Source organism: Acanthochromis polyacanthus, chromosome 19 (genome assembly GCF_021347895.1).
Source record: "Acanthochromis polyacanthus isolate Apoly-LR-REF ecotype Palm Island chromosome 19, KAUST_Apoly_ChrSc, whole genome shotgun sequence".
Taxonomy (NCBI): Eukaryota; Metazoa; Chordata; class Actinopteri; family Pomacentridae; genus Acanthochromis; species Acanthochromis polyacanthus.
In genome coordinates, this window is record NC_067131.1 from 6,595,720 (window position 1) to 6,615,223 (window position 19,504).

General features: G+C 39.3%; 1 protein-coding gene across 1 annotated transcript; it reads right to left on the reverse strand.

Moving 5' to 3' along the window:
- Positions 1–10,339: 10,339 nt before the first annotated feature.
- Positions 10,340–19,430, reverse strand: epas1a (endothelial PAS domain protein 1a). The gene is made up of 9 exons (XM_051939284.1): positions 19,075–19,430; positions 18,055–18,221; positions 16,949–17,178; positions 16,783–16,867; positions 14,845–14,945; positions 14,576–14,739; positions 13,091–13,197; positions 12,842–13,010; positions 10,340–10,523 (listed from the first exon to the last, which is right to left on the reverse strand). Exons 1-9 carry the CDS (start codon positions 19,098–19,100, stop codon positions 10,460–10,462), a joined length of 1,113 nt encoding a protein of 370 aa, XP_051795244.1. The 5' UTR covers positions 19,101–19,430; the 3' UTR covers positions 10,340–10,459.
- Positions 19,431–19,504: the final 74 nt, after the last annotated feature.

The following is a 19,504-nucleotide window of genomic DNA, read 5'->3' on the forward strand; positions in this document are numbered from 1 at the left end:
GTTTCTGCAACTTCATTATTATCCTAATATTTATATTTATGTGGTAAAGGTAGTTACTTTAACAGTTTCAAATCAATTATACCAAATATATTAAACAACTACATTATGCTGTATTGTTATAGGTTATGAAAATGTGATAATAAATTGCTGCAATTCAGCATTATTTAAGTCTTTAAAAGGAATTTCACCTGTCCTGGAAACGCCAATGATTTTCTGCAGCAAATGGAGGTTGATCAAACCTTGAAAGTTGGTGCCACCAAATCCTACAGGTGTCCAACTTTTCTTGATTACTTACAACCCCCTCTGTCTGCATAAAAGTAGTGTGGTTACCACAGCATTTTGCAGTGCCATGCAGCACCCTCTGGTATGCATCTAGTTGGTCAGGGGTTTGTCCTACAGCAAGATAATGACCCAAAACACATGTCCAAGCTATTCCAGAACTACGTTAGGAAAATAGAACCAGATTGTGAGCTTGAAAACATGGAGTGGTCAACACGATCTCCAGATTTGGGAAGGTCTAAACAGACGAGTGAAAGCAAAGCATGTTACAAGTTCCACACGTTTATGGGAACTTCTGCAACAGAGTTGGGAAGAATATTTGATTTCCATTGTGGAGAGAATGCCATGAGTGTGTTCAGCTGTTTTATCTGCCAAAGGGGGCTACTTTGATGAGTCAAAAGTTTAAAATACATTTTGGTTTTTAAATTGATTTGTTCTTTTACTTAATTTGTTTATTTGTTCGATGCTTGTATTTCACAGTAAAGTGTGATATTAACATGCAGAATTTCCATTAAAAAACTAGAAAAACAGAGGTCTTCTAAAACCTTTGACCGGTAGTGTATATTAATATTTTTTTATGTGTCTAGAGGCGTTTGGCTGCAGCTGCAGGCTGTGCACCGGCCTGGTGATTGCAGCATCACACTTTTGTACTTTGTGGTTTGATCAAAGGGTCTGTGCAAGACCGGCATGCTGTCATCAGCAGTTCCCCTGACCTGTTGAGTGAATGACGCAGCCGTGAGGGAAGAGAGAGGGTGAATCAGGTGGGAGGATGTGGTTGCATCAGTCTTTAACCTCCCTCTTGTACATCAATAATTAATGAGAGGGTTGATCTGATGATGCACAGTTTCTGACTATGAGCACAAATAATTTACTATTACTGGCTTCCACTGGAATATGTCTGTATTGGCCTGTGGTGTCAGTAAGAGTAGGAAATTGCAGCCGATCTGTAACTGTGTGAATGCTAACAATGCTAATATTTTTCATGCTATGATTTTATTAGAATAACTAGATAACAAAACACAGAAGCAGTTGATGTGGATGTCATTAGTTTTGCAGGAACTTATTCAGAAATCAACTAAAGTTCAGTCTCTGAAGGGTCACAAGCTTAATGGAAATCTGTTTTAGCTCCTCTGGAAACCATTAATTTCTATTAAATTGTGGCCCAGCTCATCTAGTAGATGCTAAAATATGTTGCTGTACAAGTGAAGTGTTTAATCTGACAAGCAGCAAATAAAAACTCAAAGAATCCCCAAAGTCAGTACAGTACAGCATCTGGTAGGTATTAATGTCTGTGCAAAATTTCATGGCAATCCATCCCATACTTGTTGAAAGGTTTATGTTTGGACTGGAGAGGTGAACCGACATCTTCATCCACAGCGCCGCTGCAAGTGTGGCTAAAAATAAAAGCATGAAAATTGGCATTGAAAACAGATGATTGACTGCTGAGAGCTGCTCATATCAGTGCTGGCCTTCAAAAGCTGCAGAAACCCAACATGAAACCTGGCATCAGTGGACGGAGCTCAATCGTAAAACCCACCAGAGCTTGCAAAGTCGCTACGAATGTGTTTGTGCAGGAATTTCCACTTTCTATCAAAATGCATGAATGGATGTGCATACAAGCATATGTGTGCAATTATGTCTAAATTACACTGGGTAATTTAGGGCAGCAGGACACTCGTGTTGTGCACATGTGTGGTTGTGAATAAAGATTAGCAGGAGAGGGGTGTGTGTAAGGAGATTTTCATTAGAGGCCTCAAAATTCAGTATAAATATCAGTTAATCAGCACTTTTTATGTGTTTATATACAGGGTGTCCATACAGTCTCTTTACAATTTTAACAATTTATTACAAAGACAGTTAATAAGATATCTTAACCAGATTTGTTTTATTGTAATTAGTGGTTGTCAGAGTTTTTCTACCTCATTTATTACATCTCTATACGGTTTAGATTATCACATTGTAGAAACAGTATGACAGACGTAATAATACCTAACAGATGTCACAACTGACAAAATAAGAACCAAAAAAACTCAGAAATTTTCAGATTACTACCACCATTACTTGCACGAAGCACATCAAGACGGTACTCGATTTCTTGCCATGTTCGCTGTAGAATAGCCTCTTCAATGGTGGCACTGACATCAGAAATCTTTTGCTTCAAGTCAGTAATGTCCCGCATCTTTGTTCGATACATGATATCTTTAACATAACATCATAGAAAGAAGTCCAAAGGAGTGATATCTTTATACCTTCTCTTGAGGAGTAGCCATTTTTTAGGGTTTCATTTAACAGCACGTCTTTCACCAACGAGATACTAACGAGATTCTTAAAATTGTTAGGAGACCGTATGGACACCCTATATTTATGCTGTCCATTGGTGCAGTTTCTCAGACACTGTAGATGTTCCATATCTGCTGTAAATCTCTCCCTCTGAGCAGCAGCCAACAGGTGAGTCATATTTGGGGCCTCCACAAGACTTTTCCATCAGATATTTTTGTGCCTCGTACATCTTTATAACAGTGCGTCTGCGCCCACAGCTACAGCGGCGTGGAAGTATGCGCCTCTTATATGAGACGTTAACACTGTTTCACTCACAAACGTCACAGTGTGAACATTGTTTGTCGCTCTACACGCCACACAGAGAGCCACAATGTGAGTGCTGAGCTCGTCCAAATGAGGCCCTGACCTGGGCTTACACCTGTGGACTCTGCACATGAGATAAGATTAGATCCTCTTCCTGGGATGCGGGTACAAATATCAGTGCATATGGTTTGACAGAGCTACTGTACAAATATGCGATTGCTCAATACGAAATGCAAGATAAATCAGAGCGTCTTCTTTTATATGTGCAGTTTATTGCTGATTCAGTTGGTCAGGCTCTAAATCTAGTTTTCAACATCCTGTAGCGTCACTCTGATGTCACTTGCACAAAGTGATCAATACTAACCCTGTTACTCATGCCAACTGGCACAAAATTAAGCAATACTTCACTACTACTAATGCGATAATGACACAACTTATCTCCTCATTGTTCTGTCTGTGCATTACAAGGCCATATAACTTTATTGACTCTAATAGCTGATATCTGGAAAGCAGGCTGAGATGAAGACACACAAATTTGGCTTCACAGAATCAGAGAGAAATCATCTGGACTTTCATAGGCTTGTGTGTTCTATCTGTTCCTTCTAGTAGATAAGCAAACAGCAGTAAAGATAATCTGAAGCCGTGCGTGCAGCTGAAGCTACAGGAGAGCATGCACATGCAGCCCTGGCCAGATATAGATGTAGGACAAAAACAGCTTCAAAAAAGGTTTTCTATATATACTTAATGTGCAAATAAATGTATGGATGCAGTGTTTTGAACTACAGGAGTAACAAAATCCATGTGGGGATGTAGTGTTCAATACAGCACAGTCGCATGATTTAATAACCCCAATAACCCCCAAGTGGTTTAGCAGGAACACACAAACCATAAAAACTAAATAAAGAACTGTCTGTAGCTCAACTGTGATAAATATTTGTTCATTGTTGCCATTTCTGCAGTGATTTCTTGTTATTTTCACACCTTCAGTCTGGGATGTTCAGCAGATTTAACACAACTTTAGCTTCCATCCTGAACACAGTTCACCAGTCCCAATGCTAAGCTAAGCTAAGGTAGCAACTGAGCCATTAGCATTAGTCAGTTAGGACACCTTCTGACACTGAAATGAACTGATTTTTCGAGAAAAGCTGACCACATTTAGTGTTTAAAATGCTGACATAGTCAAGCCTTTCTACACTCTGGAAAATACGTTCAAAAAAGCTTCGAGCTCTGTTGTAAGAAATATGTTGGCTGAGTGAAGCTATAAGGCCAAAAGACTTGTCATTTCTTAATTTTAGCTTCTAGCCCCTTTCAGACTGGATTCTGTAGCGATACCGAAGAAAACTTTAACTTAAAATACCAGCTGCTCATCCGAACTGATTTTGCATCAGTAATATATTCGTGAACTTGCAGGTTTTCAATTTCCTCCATTCAGACACTGATCAGTCTGGAACCTGCTTTTCATTTCACAGTTGAGCAAAATGTATTTATAAAGCACATTTTAAACAACAGAAGTTGATTCAAAGTCCAACTGTTCATATTGTCCAATTGTATATATTGTAGTAATATTAAACTAAAATTACAAATTTACCTAAGGTAAACATTAAAATAGAATAAAACAAATAAAAATAACAATAATGTTCTAATTTGTCTAATTTTTATGCTAAGAATATGGTCATACGTGATGATATTAGTGTTGGTGTTCTGTTGGGTTTGTGGGCTGTCTGCGTCTTAACATGCTAATAAAGTATTATTCTATTCTATTCTATTCTATTAATGCATTTTATTTTGGAGTGCACTTTTCTGAGCATTCAAAGACATTTTATAGGTAAAAGGCAAATTGTAAAACAAAAAATAAACAAATACAATAAACAGCAAGTATAAAAGCATAAACCAGTTAACAATTACAAAGGAAAAAACTAATTGATGAGTAGAAGCATTAAGTTTTCTGATATTCTGCTGCCATCCAGCTCCACTCCAGATAATCCAAAGAGCGCACTGAACAAACTCTCATGGGGCCCATTTCCTTGGCATTAAGTAGGAAAAACTGTTGACACTGCTGCCTGTGGATCCTCCAACAAAAGATTTTCTTTTGGCAGCTTTGGGCATCAGAAGCAAAATTCTGGTCACTTACACTCAACTGTAATGAAGGCAGAAACCCTCAGAGAACGTATTTGTGCAGTTTGGATAAAGTGTTTCCAAGCTCCTTCAAACTGAGAAGAAAATGACTTCATTTTGTGTTTTTCCATCAGCTAACACAAAAGAAAGAGCAGCAAACTTATATCAGCAACGTGTGGTTCTACTGATCATTTTTATGTAGCTTTTACTACATGTTTCTTAGCTTTTCTTGGGATTTTTAATGATTTTTTGTGTGCTACTGTGCTGGTGGAATAGCATTAGGTTCACTGTGCGCCTAGCAACAAACAACAACAAAATGTTCTGTACCAGACACGCAAAACAGAAAGCAGTTGAAGAACTTTGCACTGTAACTTTTGCACCAGAGGTCAGTTACATGTGAGGCTGTTTTTTCCACTATTTTATGTACATCAGATACACTTTCCACCATAAACAACGGCAGATAAAAAGCAATCAGTGCCTAAATAAAATTAAACATATGGAGAGATGGTTTTGTAGTGCCTTGGATTAGTAGTACAGTCCTTTTTTCCCAATCACCACACCCACATTTCCTCGTTAGCGAGCCTCTAGTTTATCTGTAATCGTACCATTCCCCTTGCCTCCTCCTCTCTGTGTTTTGCTCTCTGCAGTGACACACACTGATTTATCATGGTTTGTTTCAAAGGGTGAACGCCGTCATGTCATTGGCTGATGGCCTGACAACACCCACCCAACCATAGAGGGGTGTGACTGGGGGAGGAGAGGAGGGTAAGAGGAGAGAGTTGGGGGAGTGTTGGGGTAAATCAGGGTCTGTTTGTGAGTCACATGGCCCCGGCACTGGAAAGACATGCGAGGAACAGAGATCGTCTTCCTGTCTGAGTCAGAGGAGCTTTTTTGTGTCTTCTGGTGCCTCCTTAACACAGAGTCTCACCATCATGTGAAATGTAACCCTCGTCCCACCACCGTGACTTCCTCCACCTCTTATCTCCACCCTCTGGACCTCAGACTTGGTCATACCGGAGCCATCAGGCCTCTGAGACGAGACTCAAGGCCGCAAATGGCCTCAACAACTGCTAAGGTCACCTTGAAAAGCAGCAGAAAATGGCAGCGTAGCAAACTTAGGCAGTCAGTTGAAAACAATTTCCTGGAGTCAAATTAATACGAACAGCGAGGACAAAAACTGCTTTATTATGCGATGGGTTTTTTTCCATGTTACTTTCCTTGAAGACATAAAAGCTCACAATCAGCTGTGACTTCATGCCTACTTCCGCTATAATCAGCCTTTAATAGTTCACTAATAAACAAGGCAGAAGCACTGATGATGACCCCTCTTGGAATCTAAGTCCTTTCCTAAGTAGTCTTCATAAAAAAAATCTAATCTGTGTTATTTTTCACTCTGAGTCATCTTTTGATGCATAAGCGACTAAAGTGGTTCAGTCCAGCTTTCTCCAACTCAGACAGCGGAACAAGATGAGGTCATTGCTCTCTGCTGCAGACTTAGAAAAGGTCGCCACGCTTTTATCTCTTCCAGACTTGACTGCACTTTATTCTGGTCCACCTTTAAAAGTAGAACTTCAAGAAACCTTTTCAGGTTCCTCATTACCGACACTGGAGAAAAGTTTAAAATGGTTCCTTGAGAAACCAGTGCAGCTTCATTACCTCTGCCAGGAGGTTATGTAATCATCGGAGTTTGTCTGTCTGTTTGTCTGTTAACAGCATAACTCAAAAAGTCATGGACGGATTTTCACCAAATTTTTACAGAATGTCCGGAAGAGCAAAAGTAACAATCGATTAGATTTTGGAAGTGATCCGGATCACCGTCTGGATCCAGGATTTTTTTGAAGGACTATGTACAATTGAGAGATGGCCGCCAATCTAATCGATTGTTACTTTTGCTCTTCTGGACATTCTGTAAAAATTTGGTGAAAATCCGTCCATGACTTTTTGAGTTATGCTGTTAACAGACAAACAGGCAAAAACAGACAAATATGAGACACAAAATGGCAAAAGCGAGACACAAAACAAAAAAAACATGAGACAAACAGCAAAAAAACAAAGACAGGACAAAATATGACAAAAATGCAGCACTCAGTGACAAAATGAGCAATCAAGTATTTCATTTTTTGATCAAAACAGCTTTGCGCAGTCTAGAAATTATTTTACATTTGTAGTTTTGCATATTTGCAGTTTGTAGTTAATGTCTTCTCTGTCATTTTTACTGTTACGACCCTGGCTCATTATGTGGGTAAGGGTGGCAACATAAAAAGGCCAGATGTTAATCGGCGTTAAAAAGGTTTTTTAACAATAAATAAAAGGTACAATAGAAAATAAAAAGGAGGCAACGACTAATTAAATGCCAAAATAAAATACAAACGAGAACACAAAGAGACTCTAACCTAGAGTTATTTCAAAAGACAAATCCTAATCTGAATCCTAACAAGTAAAGTAGCGTAGCGTGTGTAAACAAAACAAACAAAAAGACTAGTGCCTCCAAGGTCACAAGGTTCCTAAAGTCTAACAAAGTTTCACTATCGTAAGGCACAGGAGCAAGGCTGGTTACAGCAACAAGCTCCCCGTCAGGCTGGCTGGCGTCTTTATGCTGGTTCACGACGGCACCGGATTGGCTGACTAGTTCAGCAGCTGTTCTCAATTACTCTGCAGGTGAGGTGGATCAGCAGCAGCCTGAGAATGAAACAAGACATGCGTACACACAAGCACACCACACATCCACACGCACACACACACAAGCACCCAGAGGAGGAGGAGCCCCGAATACGGCAGTGCCCGTAACATTTACACTTTACAAAGGCATCCTACGGACCAGATTGGATCCTCTGGAGGGCCGGTTTTGGCCCGCGGGCCACATGTTTGACACCCCTACTTTAGTAGAATCTTTTCCTTCCACACCAAATCCTTGTGATTCATAATATCAGAATATTAAAATGCCCTTAGCAAACCCAGAGAAGAATCTGATAAAGAGGATATTAATCTTCATACTCAAAGAGTTGTCAAATTTTCTACTTTTTTCCTTTTTGTTGCATATTAAAGTAAGCTGAGCCTTGATTTCCTACTGTGCCGCACTCTGCACCACCATGGGGGGATTCAAGCTGTTTTGACTAGAATTAAACACTAGATGGCAGAAGTATCCTTCATACAATCCGCTGTGTGACTGCATTGGTGTGTGGATGAGAATACAAATCCACTGAGGCCTTCTGCTCCGATGCCACAATGAGCTTCCTCAAAGAAAAACAAAAACATGCACACAGAATATGTTTGTGTTCGAGTGCAAGGTACAGAATAAATCCTGGATTCAGTCATGCTGGAAGGTCTGTAAGGAATGAGACCACAAGAAGGTCAAATGGTGCTGAATAATTTACATTTAAATGCACTGCATCGCGTCTTTGTTTATTTAGTTTTAATGTTTCAGTGGTATCTTGACATGCATTTGGTTTTGTTTGCACAGTTTCCTTAGAGCTACTCCTCGCAAAGAAAATGATCCTCTTTCCTATTCTGTAGAGGTAAAGGGAAGTAAAGGGACAGGCATTTCCAAACCTTGACAAACAAAGCGATTTCTAAAGCCAGAACTATCCAGTATAGCCTGTAGATATTCTGATTGGTGGCTTAATGTATAACAGTGCATCAAATTTTATAGGATGTTTTGGATGTAAAATCTTAACCTGCAAATCAAACTGTTATAAAGTGGAGGGAAATGGAAATGCATCTCAACAGTATCTCATATTTGTAGCAATGTCATGTACCAGTTTTGTATGTTGCTCACACCCCTGTTAAGATTACCATGTGCTTTTGTAATTTCATTAATAAGGCTTGCTTGTGTTATTTGTAATTTCAACCACAAGCTGCATGCTGCGTTGCCTGTAGCGCCACTATTTGAGCAGTTTCTACCACTGCTTTGTATTTTTTAAAGCTCTCCTTGTGGCGAAAATCAAGTTTTTTACTTTGTCATCCTGTCCAAATGGTGCTTTTTACATGCTACGTGGCATATCATGAGGGAAATAAGCAGCCAGCACCATGGCTGAGCATTTCCACCCTGAAACTGGATTGTACCAATTACAGATTTAAAAAAAACAGCATCAGACTTCCAAGATTTCTTATGTAACAAATCTAATGAACCAATCACTATGCAGCGTGGACATTTCATCAATTCTTCTTTGGAATCAGGTTCTGATTTGAAAATACATGGCAGCGCGGAGTTGTTTTGCAAAATTACAACCGATTTAGGTGAGCTGGTGTGCTTGAGCTGAAGAAGCGGGGAAATTGGCAAATTGTAGAGGAAGCAACCGTTTAGTTACATGTCAGACGTTTTAAGGCTGAAAAGGATTATTTTCATGAAAAAAGCTACTGAACGTCAAAGTTTTTAGGGGTTTAATCAAGAACTAGAGAGGGACCAAATACAGTTGCTGAAATGTTGAAACATCGGTTATACATAACCTACAAAACTAAAAAGACTTTCAGTTTTCAACCACATTTAGTTCTAAGTCTAGACATGTTTCCACCTGCAAAACACCACATCAGTGCTGGTCGACGTGCTGCCAAACAGCGTGTTCTCACAGCAGGCGGCGAGAGGACCGGATCGTTGTTTTTCCCGAAACGTATGTTTGCTATGAGCTGAAAAATCAAATAATATGAGCTGACATTTAATTCATTTCCCCCCTCCATGTGGTTTCAGTCACTATGCATCGATTCCAGATTGTGCTCATTTCGGTTATCATTTCAATTTCTCACCGATAGAGGCAGTTAAAGTGAAACTAGAAATGTGTGCGTGCGTGCATTCAGAGGCCGAGAGGTAAAAAGTTGACAAAGTTCCCACGAGAACTTTCCTTTCGGGTGTCTTTATTCAGGAAGCTGTGGCTTTGAGTTGCGTCGACTCACATCTCCTCATCAGCACAATGCATATCTCTCTACATGCACCCCTTGTGTGTGTGTGTGTGTGTGTGTGTGTGTGTGTGTGTGTGTGTGTGTGTGTGTCTATACTTGACAGTCAGATGTCAACCCACGTGTCAGGTGGCCCAGGAGGAAACCCCAAAGGAAGCAGGGTCAGGCCCACGGAGGTCAAGCAGAAGTCAAACTGCCTGCTTTCATCAACAAATTTCAACTCTCACTACGCCCCTTCAACTGTCTGTCAACCACAGTCTGCACCCAAAGCTTCCAGTTTTGTTTTAGGAAAGGCCGAAGACGTGCTACTGCAACGATTATGCAAGATAGCACCACGACCTTTGAGAAGTGAGAGCACATTACCTACCTGAGCGATCAAATCGTAGTAAATGTGTGCTTATGGCTCAGATATTCGCAGCTGCATCCATGCAAACAACGGCAGTGACACAAACACAAGGCATGACATTTTGAATTAAATAGAAAGATTAATGTTTAATAAAAGTTAGATTCATGAAAATAATTGATTAAAATTCCCAGAAGGAGGTAGAGCGGATTGCTGTTGATTTGGGTTTTGCAGACTTTTCTTCAGCTTTCAGGTCAGATATCTGGGCATAGCCTGGTCCAAAGAGAGCTGCAGAGTCGGTTCCTCCACTCCGCTACAACACACACATGCATAGGGCGTTAAACATCTGAGAATAATGACACTAAAAGCAGCTAAAACCTGCCACCTTTAGAGAACTTCCCTTGAATGCCACAAAACGGTTTCAATATTATTCATCTAATGGAGCTCATAGTGGCGGTTTTTGCATGTTTTAGTCATTTGAATATAACACCAACATTTTACGTTGCTCTTAATCATTTTATGAGGCAAACTAGAGCCAAAACAAGTAATTGTTCAGTAATTTATCAAGCAAGAATGCAAACTGGTTTCAGTATCTTAATGTGAGAAGTTGCTTTAAGTTATTAGCTTCATATTATACAATGCTTAAACACTACATAAAAAATCACTTTACAAACACTGACACAAACATTTTAAGTTTAGCTATCTGTTGTACTGAAATGTATATTTAAAGCTATATGTTGCAGGTGAGTGCAATAGTACCAGGGAATGGCTTTAGAAATGTTCTACATCACAACCACTGAAGGCGATTTCATTTACAGACTTCCATCGAAATGGAAATCAAATCTAGTGGAACAACAAAACCCAAAGACGAAAGTGAATCTGACACGTTTTTCTGTGTCGAACAGGTTGTGAATTGTGGGTGCAAATTTGTTCGGGAGTGTCAACAAAACAGTTCATATTTCCATCAAAACATAAAACCCCAAACTCTGCAGCTGCACGAGGCAGTTAGCCGCTAACATCCGCATGCTAACAGGCTCACAATGACAATAACAAGATGATGTACAGATGGTGTAAAGCTCATGTTCACCATTTTGGCTTAGCATGCTAACAGTTGCTAATTAGTGGGCCTGACTGTTGGGAAGGGAAAATTCTGGGGTGATTTTTTTCATTATTATTTCAGCAATGTATTTGACAAGTTAGCTTGGAATTTGCCATGAAGACAAAACTTGACTTTGCACAACCATCTGCTCAGCTGTGATACTCTGCTACATGTGCTGCAAACAATGGAGTCAGAGCTGCTCTGGTGGGCAAACTGTTTGATGCCAGCATTTCTAAATTACCCAAAACATCCTTTTCTGATTTATGTTCTGTAAAAGAAAGTTTTAACATAGTCATATCTGAGGCCACATTTATCTGTGACGGTCACCTGATATATTGATTGAGCTCTAATTAGAACTGATTAGCTAACTGGCTGAGGCAGATCAGGATGGAGTTAGTTTTGCAGGTATTTTGGCTTATAAATTTAAGTCCTTTTTGGCTTTGTACTGATGCTAGACGAAAAAAACGATCATCAAAGTTATTATTCATCCCTTGGTTAAGTGAAATATCGTGGGAATCTAACAGTTGCTGAGAAATCTCACAGAAAATAAACTTCATAGTGGCCAGAGATGGAAAATCAGGGGGTTACCAGAGAAATAACTTTTAGTTTCAGGTGAATGTAAAGGTCATTTTCTATTTTTTGAAATTTCCCCCTGACAAAAATCCACAAATTCAGTCCGTAATTGCTGCAGAGCTACAAGGACAAAGAACACAGTATGGATAGACACTTAGTTAACGCTGATGCTATTCTTACACTTCTTCTAAAAATGCTCAACTGTAACTCTGTAACCAAATTTGACGCAACACAAACAAAAGGACGGCATCCATATTCAATGTGTTACGCTCAGAAACCTTCTAAAAATGGCGGCATGGTGCATTTTAATAATAAATACGTGGAGTGTAGATGAAAAGTTAATCCATCAACACGTCAACAACATGTGTATTATGATGGATTTACTGCATTAAGGTAGTTTCAAATCTCTTAACCCTCATGTTGTCCTGCAGCTCAAATTGACCCGTTTTAAAGTTTGAAAATGTGGGGAAAAAAAGATATTTTTATGTCCAAATTTTCAATATTTTTGGGAAATTTTTTGAACATTTTTTTGTGGAAAAAAAGAAATGTTTAAAAAAAGTTTCTTTAAGAACATTCACAAAAAAACCCAAAATCAACCAAAATCCAGCAAAATTCACTGGATTTTGGTTGATTTTTTTGTGAATGTTCTTAAAGAAAACATTAGAAGCTTTACTGATATATATGTAATCACTTCATATATTTTTAGGATTTTTTGGAAAGATTTTTTGCTCATTTTTAAAAAATATTTACAAGAATTTTCTTGCCAAATTTGGGGGATTTTTAAAAAATAAAACTTTCAGGCAATTATTGGAATTTTCTTTCAGAAGGTTTTACAAATTTTCAGAAATTTGGGGAATTTTTTTGCTGAATTTTTGGATTTTTTACACAAGGAAATAATATTTTTGGTGCCGGTAAATGAAGGCAACAGGAGGGTTAAAGAACTTTAAGGGTGAACACACCTGAGGACGTAGGTGACACTGAGGATGCAGAGCGGCTGGTGGGTGCTCGGTCTGGATCTGGACGGTTTGACGCTGGGGATGACGGCGCTGTGAGTCTCCACCCAGACGTAGCCTCCACCTCTCACCAGCATCCGGTACTGACCGCTGACCGACTGGGTCTTCAGACACACTGCAGGGAGACGTGAAATTAGGCATTTACACTTGTGTGTTGTCCATGTTTTGTGTGTTTTTGTGTGCATCTGTGCTTACAGTTGAGGTGATTTTTGCTCAGACAGTTTGCGTCCAGCGTGTGACAGAAATTGTAGATGGAACGACCCACCAGCTCCTCAGGGGTGTAGCCTAAAAGAGAAGTCACTCTGCACAAACACAAACACAAGAAGCAACGTGAATTTATTACAAGCATCAACTGGAAGCATGTTGATAAGTAGTTCCTGATGATCTTTATGGTAGCAGACATTCTGAAGCAGCAGAAGGTTTGTGGTTCTAGGATATCATGCTGTCTCAAGTAAAAGAAAAGGGAAGGAACAATGCAACAGTCATGCAAAATGAATCCCTTAAGATCCACTTCTTCCTTTTGTGTCCCTTTACTAGAAACTCCAGATGTCTGCTGCACTTTGATTTAAATCAAGCCTGATATATTTGTCATCTACATAAACTCATTAAAATTTTGAATAAAGCTGGCTGCACCTTGTGAACTTTGGAACGGAGATTTTGAATTATAAATATATCATTAGTCGGTCACTGTTTTGCGTCATATTGGGTCATTATTAACCAAATTGTCTATTAACAGATATTTTTCATATATCTAGAGTTAATTCTGCCATTGTACGCCACTGATTTACAACAAAGACCCTATTATTGGTTATCTCATGACGGATTTATTTATTTAGTAGAAAAAAAATCAGTGGAGCATAGTTCATGTATAAAATGGGATGAGCATTCGGTTTAATCCTTTTCCTTCTTTTTTCATAATTTCATAACATACAGCATTGCATAATGAAGTCACGATTCCTTTTTATTATGTGGAACACAAACTCCTGTTTTTCAACTGAACTCTCACCCACTTTTAAACTTTATTTTGAACTTTATTCTTACACACATCCTTTTAATTTATATTATCTGCTGGCTAACAGTGCTTCCGCTTTGGTTTTTGCAGTTGTTCAACCCCTTTCTGAAGATGACGGCGCAAAAGCTGCCTGTTTAACCCGCCTGTTGTCTCCATTTACAGGCACCAAAAAATATTGTTTCCTTGTCTGAAAAAAGTCCAAAAATTCAGCAAAAAAATTCCCCAAATTTCTGAAAATTTGCAAAACCTTCAGGAAGGAAATTCCAATAATTCCTTAAAAATTTCCCTTAAAAGTTTTATTTTAAAAAATCCTCTAAATTTGGCAAGAAAATTCTTGTGAATATTTTGAAAAAATTAGTAAAAATCTTCAAAAAAATCCTAAAAATATCTAAAGGGATTACACATATATCAGCAAAACTTCTAATATTTTCTTTAAAAACAGTGACAAAAATTTTTTAAAAAATAATTTTTTGTGAATGTTCTTAAGAAACATTTTTAACATTTCTTTTTTCCACCAAAAATGTTCAGAGATTTCCCAAAAATGTTGAAAATGCGGACATCAGAAGCTTCACTGTGATAACGTGTTTTTTCCTACATTTTCAAATTTAAAACGGGTCAATTGACATGAGGGTTAAGCAAACATGCCGTCTGCTCGCATGCATACACACCTTGGGTCGCAGTACGTGAACCTCATGTCCATGCTGTGCTGGCTGGTGAAGGTGTGTGTGCTGAGGAGTGTGTGTGAGAGCGGCAGAGGTCTGCAGGTCAGCAGCAGGCAGGCGATGGAAGACGGGGCCATGCACACCTTCACTCTGCCCTGACAGTGCAGAACCTGAAGTCACAGAGCGTGGAAATAAAACTCTACGAACGACAACAGAAACTCCGAGGTGCAAAAAAGTGTGAGTTTTTGTTTCAGACGGTTTTATGTCTCACCGACCTTCCATGTCGCTGACTTGAGGTTGGCGCTCCTTCCTCTGTGGGTCAGAGCGCTTTTAATCCTCATGACGAAGTCCCTCTTCTCACCGCACCAGACTTGCTCTACGAAAACAAGCCATTTATCAGTGCTTATAAAACGTATTTACCCACTTAAAAGTTCGCCCTTTTTATTGCCTGTAACCTCAAATCATGGTCAATTTAATTTGGCTTTATGAGACGAATTTTCAAAAAAAAAAAAAACACTCTTTCATGTCAAAGTGAAAACAGATTTCTAAAAAGTATGTCTCAAGTTGTCTTGTAGATGACCTCTAAGGTTTTGCTATACTTTGCTGCATTAATTTATCCTCTACTTTTATAAGTCTACCAGGGCCTGAAGCCAAGAGGCACCTCCACATCATGATGCTGCCACCACCGTGCTTTACAGTGGGGAGGGTGTGTCTGTAATAAAGTGCCGTGTTTGGCTAAAGATGGCGTTCAGTCTGATGGCCAGAAAGCTCAATTTTGATGTCATAATACCCAAGAACCTTCTTCTAGTTGACTTCAGAGTCTGCTACATGCTGAGATACAGTGATATCAGATACAGCGGTCCCTCCTCTATCGCAGAGGTTACGTTCCAGATCCAACTACGATAGGCGAAAATCTGTCAAGTAGCAACCATAAATATTATTTATATATGGAGAGTTTATTTGCAAAAACAGATAAATCCATTTTTATAAATTTTCAGATAACTTTTTTCATTGTTTACTTGAGATAATATCAATCAAACTGAAGCTGAGCGGATTTGACTCAGTAGAAAAATACATGACAAAATAGAGAAAAAATAAATTATTATTGTTATTATCTCAAGTAAACAATAAAAAAAAGTTTTCTGAAAATGTATAAAATGGAGTTATCTGTTTTTGCAAATAAAGTCTTCATATACTTTAAGGCTTTATAAACCCTCCCCACACACCACAGAGCAACACTATGCGCAGCGATCAGACGTCTGTGTGAAAAGGACAAGGCTCGACGCTGAACGCAAGAGACAGAGGAGACTGATGCTACGGTCGCTGAGCCAATCAGAGCCCAGCGCTGTACGCTACGCATTTTATTTAAAATAAATATCCTTTTAATATGTCTTAATTATCATTTTTTATATTGTTTTACTTCTTTTAGGCTGGAAAATGCTTTTTTACCACAAAAATAATTAAAATAATGTAGTGATAACAGAGCCGGTCGCTATGAGCAAACTGTTGTGCTGCAATGCACTATGGGAGTTTGGGGTGTAGGGGGTTTAAATGTCATTATTGTGGTTTATGTTAGTGTTATTAGTGGGTTTTTTTATCGTGTTTTTGTGGTTTAGTCAGCCTAGTTAGTTTGGTTAAGTGTCATGTGTTTGATGACTTCCTGCCACGTTTTCTATAATGTTGCTCTGTGTGTGTGTCAAAATAAAAGCATCTGTCAGTTGTAGGCAAATATACTTTTCCAAGAGTCTTTCTAGAACACTACTTGCCACAATAATAAATACACAGAAATATCAATATACTGCACAAACCCATGATACAGCGAAACATCTGTGATACCAAATGCAATTTAAAAATCCGCGATACAGTGAGACCGCGAAAAGTGAACCACGGTATGGCGAGGGGTCACTTCCATCTCAGCTGATGAATCTCCCTCAGAGGAGTCATGGGTTTTTCTCGGGTTGTGTCTCAGTTTTGAGGATGGCCTGCTCCAGACAGATTTACACAAGCGGCCATATTCCTTTCATTACTTAATGATGGACTCAAAGGTGCTTTTACTGAAAATTGTTGTCAAAAAAACAAAAATGAATTGATGACAACAAAATGTTAAAAAGCAATAAAAGCAGAAAACCTCCAAGAGGATTAATACTTTCAAAAGACGCCGTATTGAGCTCCATGGACAAAAAGATTTTTAATAGACCTCAGTGTTCACACACCTGCTGTCAGACGTAGATTGTGTCTGATTTCTTCGTGATCACAGGGGTGAGTGTACTCAAAAATGTTGTGTCCCATCAACTCAGTCTGTCAGAAAACAGAAATAGAATATTAATCTTTGAAATCCTGAGTCCATAACTGAAACATCATCCACATGTATTTCTTTACCTGCGTCAAGCCCATGTACTTGGTGACGTTATCAGACAGGAAGATCATGTCTCCTTCTGTGGACAAAACCATCAGAAATCCCTCCAGGATCCTCAGGTACAAGTTCGTCTCCTCCGACGCCTCGAATTCCTCTTTCACGTCCACATGCGGTCCTCCATTAACATCACTCCGTTCTTCTCCACCTTCTACTATTTGTCGATGGTTTACGTTGTGTCTGGTCTCTGCATTTTCTAAAACAGAACGAGAAGTGTCCTGAATTCCTGCAAAAATGGTTGCTCTCGTGGGTAACTTTTCTACCGCACATTTCCACTGCGTTCGGAAATAATGGGAACTGTGAGCAAAGGAGAACAAAGGATGCGGTGTCTTTCTTGTCTGTACAAATACATGTCCATGTCTGTGTGTGTCTGTGTCTCACATGTTAGTCTGTGTGTTTTCAGGGACTTCCTCTGTCTGACACCTGTCTGAAGTGAGCTGATCTCATTTCACAGTTGAACATGTCTGACTTCTGAGGCAGAAACCACAAACGGACTTTTTTCATTGTACTTAAGAGCTCTTTCATGCACTTACTTTGCTTATTCGCTATCTTTGCATAAGCAATGTCCTTTAAAATACCACAAATATATTAAAATCTGAAATTATGCACAATTTGGGAAACAACTGCAATAACTTCCTGTATTATAATGTTGGATTCTTTTTAAAAGCAGCTTCCGAAATCAATTTTTACACCTACAACCTGCAAACCTCAACTCTCTACCGCACTGATTAGATATTGATTGAACAGATTCACAGACTTACAGAGAGAGCCTTATTACTTGTATGCATGCTAGCTTCTGTTTGCATTATTAAACAACCCGTTTTTGACATTATAACCTGCATATTTTGACATTCAGAATGAAAACATAGCCCAATAAAAGAATATTAACCACTACGTTTAACAGTTCTACGCCTTTGACTGTGACACAAATCATTCTCTCAACTTTTTTTGTATACAACATCAACCCAATAGAACATTCAAATCAAACAGACATCTATCTGCCTCTGCATAAATATGTAAATATACGATTATGAACCACTTATATGTGTGAAGAGGCTTTTTCTGTTGCTACCTTTGAGCAGCGAGTGCAAACGTATGTAGCTGAGGGTGAGGCGGATGACGGAGGGTTTGTCCAGGTGACTTCGGATGGAGGATTGGAGCGGCAGAAGGCGAGACAGATCTCCAAACACATCGGACTCCACTCGCCGTCTCTTTCTGGCCGCCTCACGGCTGGTCGCTCTGCGCAGATCAGAAGGCAGGAAGAAACAGAACGAGTGAAAATGAACACTCTTAATAACATTTAGATTGGTTTTATTCGACGGAGATTACATTAAGTGCAGAATAAGCTCACAAACAATGCATTGTTTCGGATTACAGAATGTTAAAGTAACAAAAAAAGCTATTCTATTAGATTGCATAATGAAAAATGTCACACTTCAGATTTACAGTAAAAATACAGTAAAAATCTCCAATACAATGGAAAACAATAAACATACTCACAGACTATATTATACACTAATTGCGCATTTACTCAAGAACTGCATTTAAGTACTGACAATTATAAGAGTATTTCCACTTTTCATGAAGTAATATTGTGCATTTTGCTTTCTGTAACTTTTCTGATTCTGATTCAGAAGCTGAAAAAACCCACAAGCACGTGGCAGGGGGAAAAAAAACAAACGTCTGAAGAATTTCTCAACTTTGCAGGAACTCTGAAAACTTGTCATGTTTCTGCTTGACGACACAGTGACTTTTCTGACATTATCTGAGAGCTTTGTAAATTTCTCAACGTGGAAGGAAGCATGCAGCACTTCTTCAATCTGCACTTTAAGGCTGTTTTCATTTTGGAGAGCGTTTAACCGTCTAAACTGCTTTAATTTTATGCAAGATTTTAATTGCAAGCTTTTAACTTGTATTTTTACAAGGGTTTAAGTGGTTCTTGCACCGCTGATGAACTGATGGGGAAGGACAGCGGGGCATTGCGGTCAGCTTTGAAGTCCAGCAGCACCGATGCACAACCAGACACAAGTCAATTAAAGTTCATTTTCGGAAATCAAACTGTCTCTGTGCACAAAGCAGCACGCGGCCTTACCTTCTCTTCTCCTTGTCAGCTGTCATCGCGTCCCCCAGACGTCTCTATCGGGCCTCATGGCGAATCCTGGCGCAGAAACGAAGAGAGGACGGCCGCGGGACTTCACAGCCCAGCGGGGGATCTGGCCGCTACAATTTACACCATCGCAGGTAGTCTACTTCATCAGACAGGAAATTAGCAAGTGGTCCCCCGCAGCACAGATGACTTGAAGTGACTCTCCTCCTCATGCAAATCAACCTCACAGGCCTCCAAAACTGAACTCTATGATAAGTCAGATAGCCAAGGGAAAAAAAAAGACAAAAAAAAAAGAACACCTCATCCTCCTCTCTCCTCCCCCAACTCCACCCCTCTCCTCTCTGCTTGTCTTACACAAAATCTTCACAGCATCCCACATGCTTGCCTCTTCACAGCAGCAGAATCAATAAAAGCA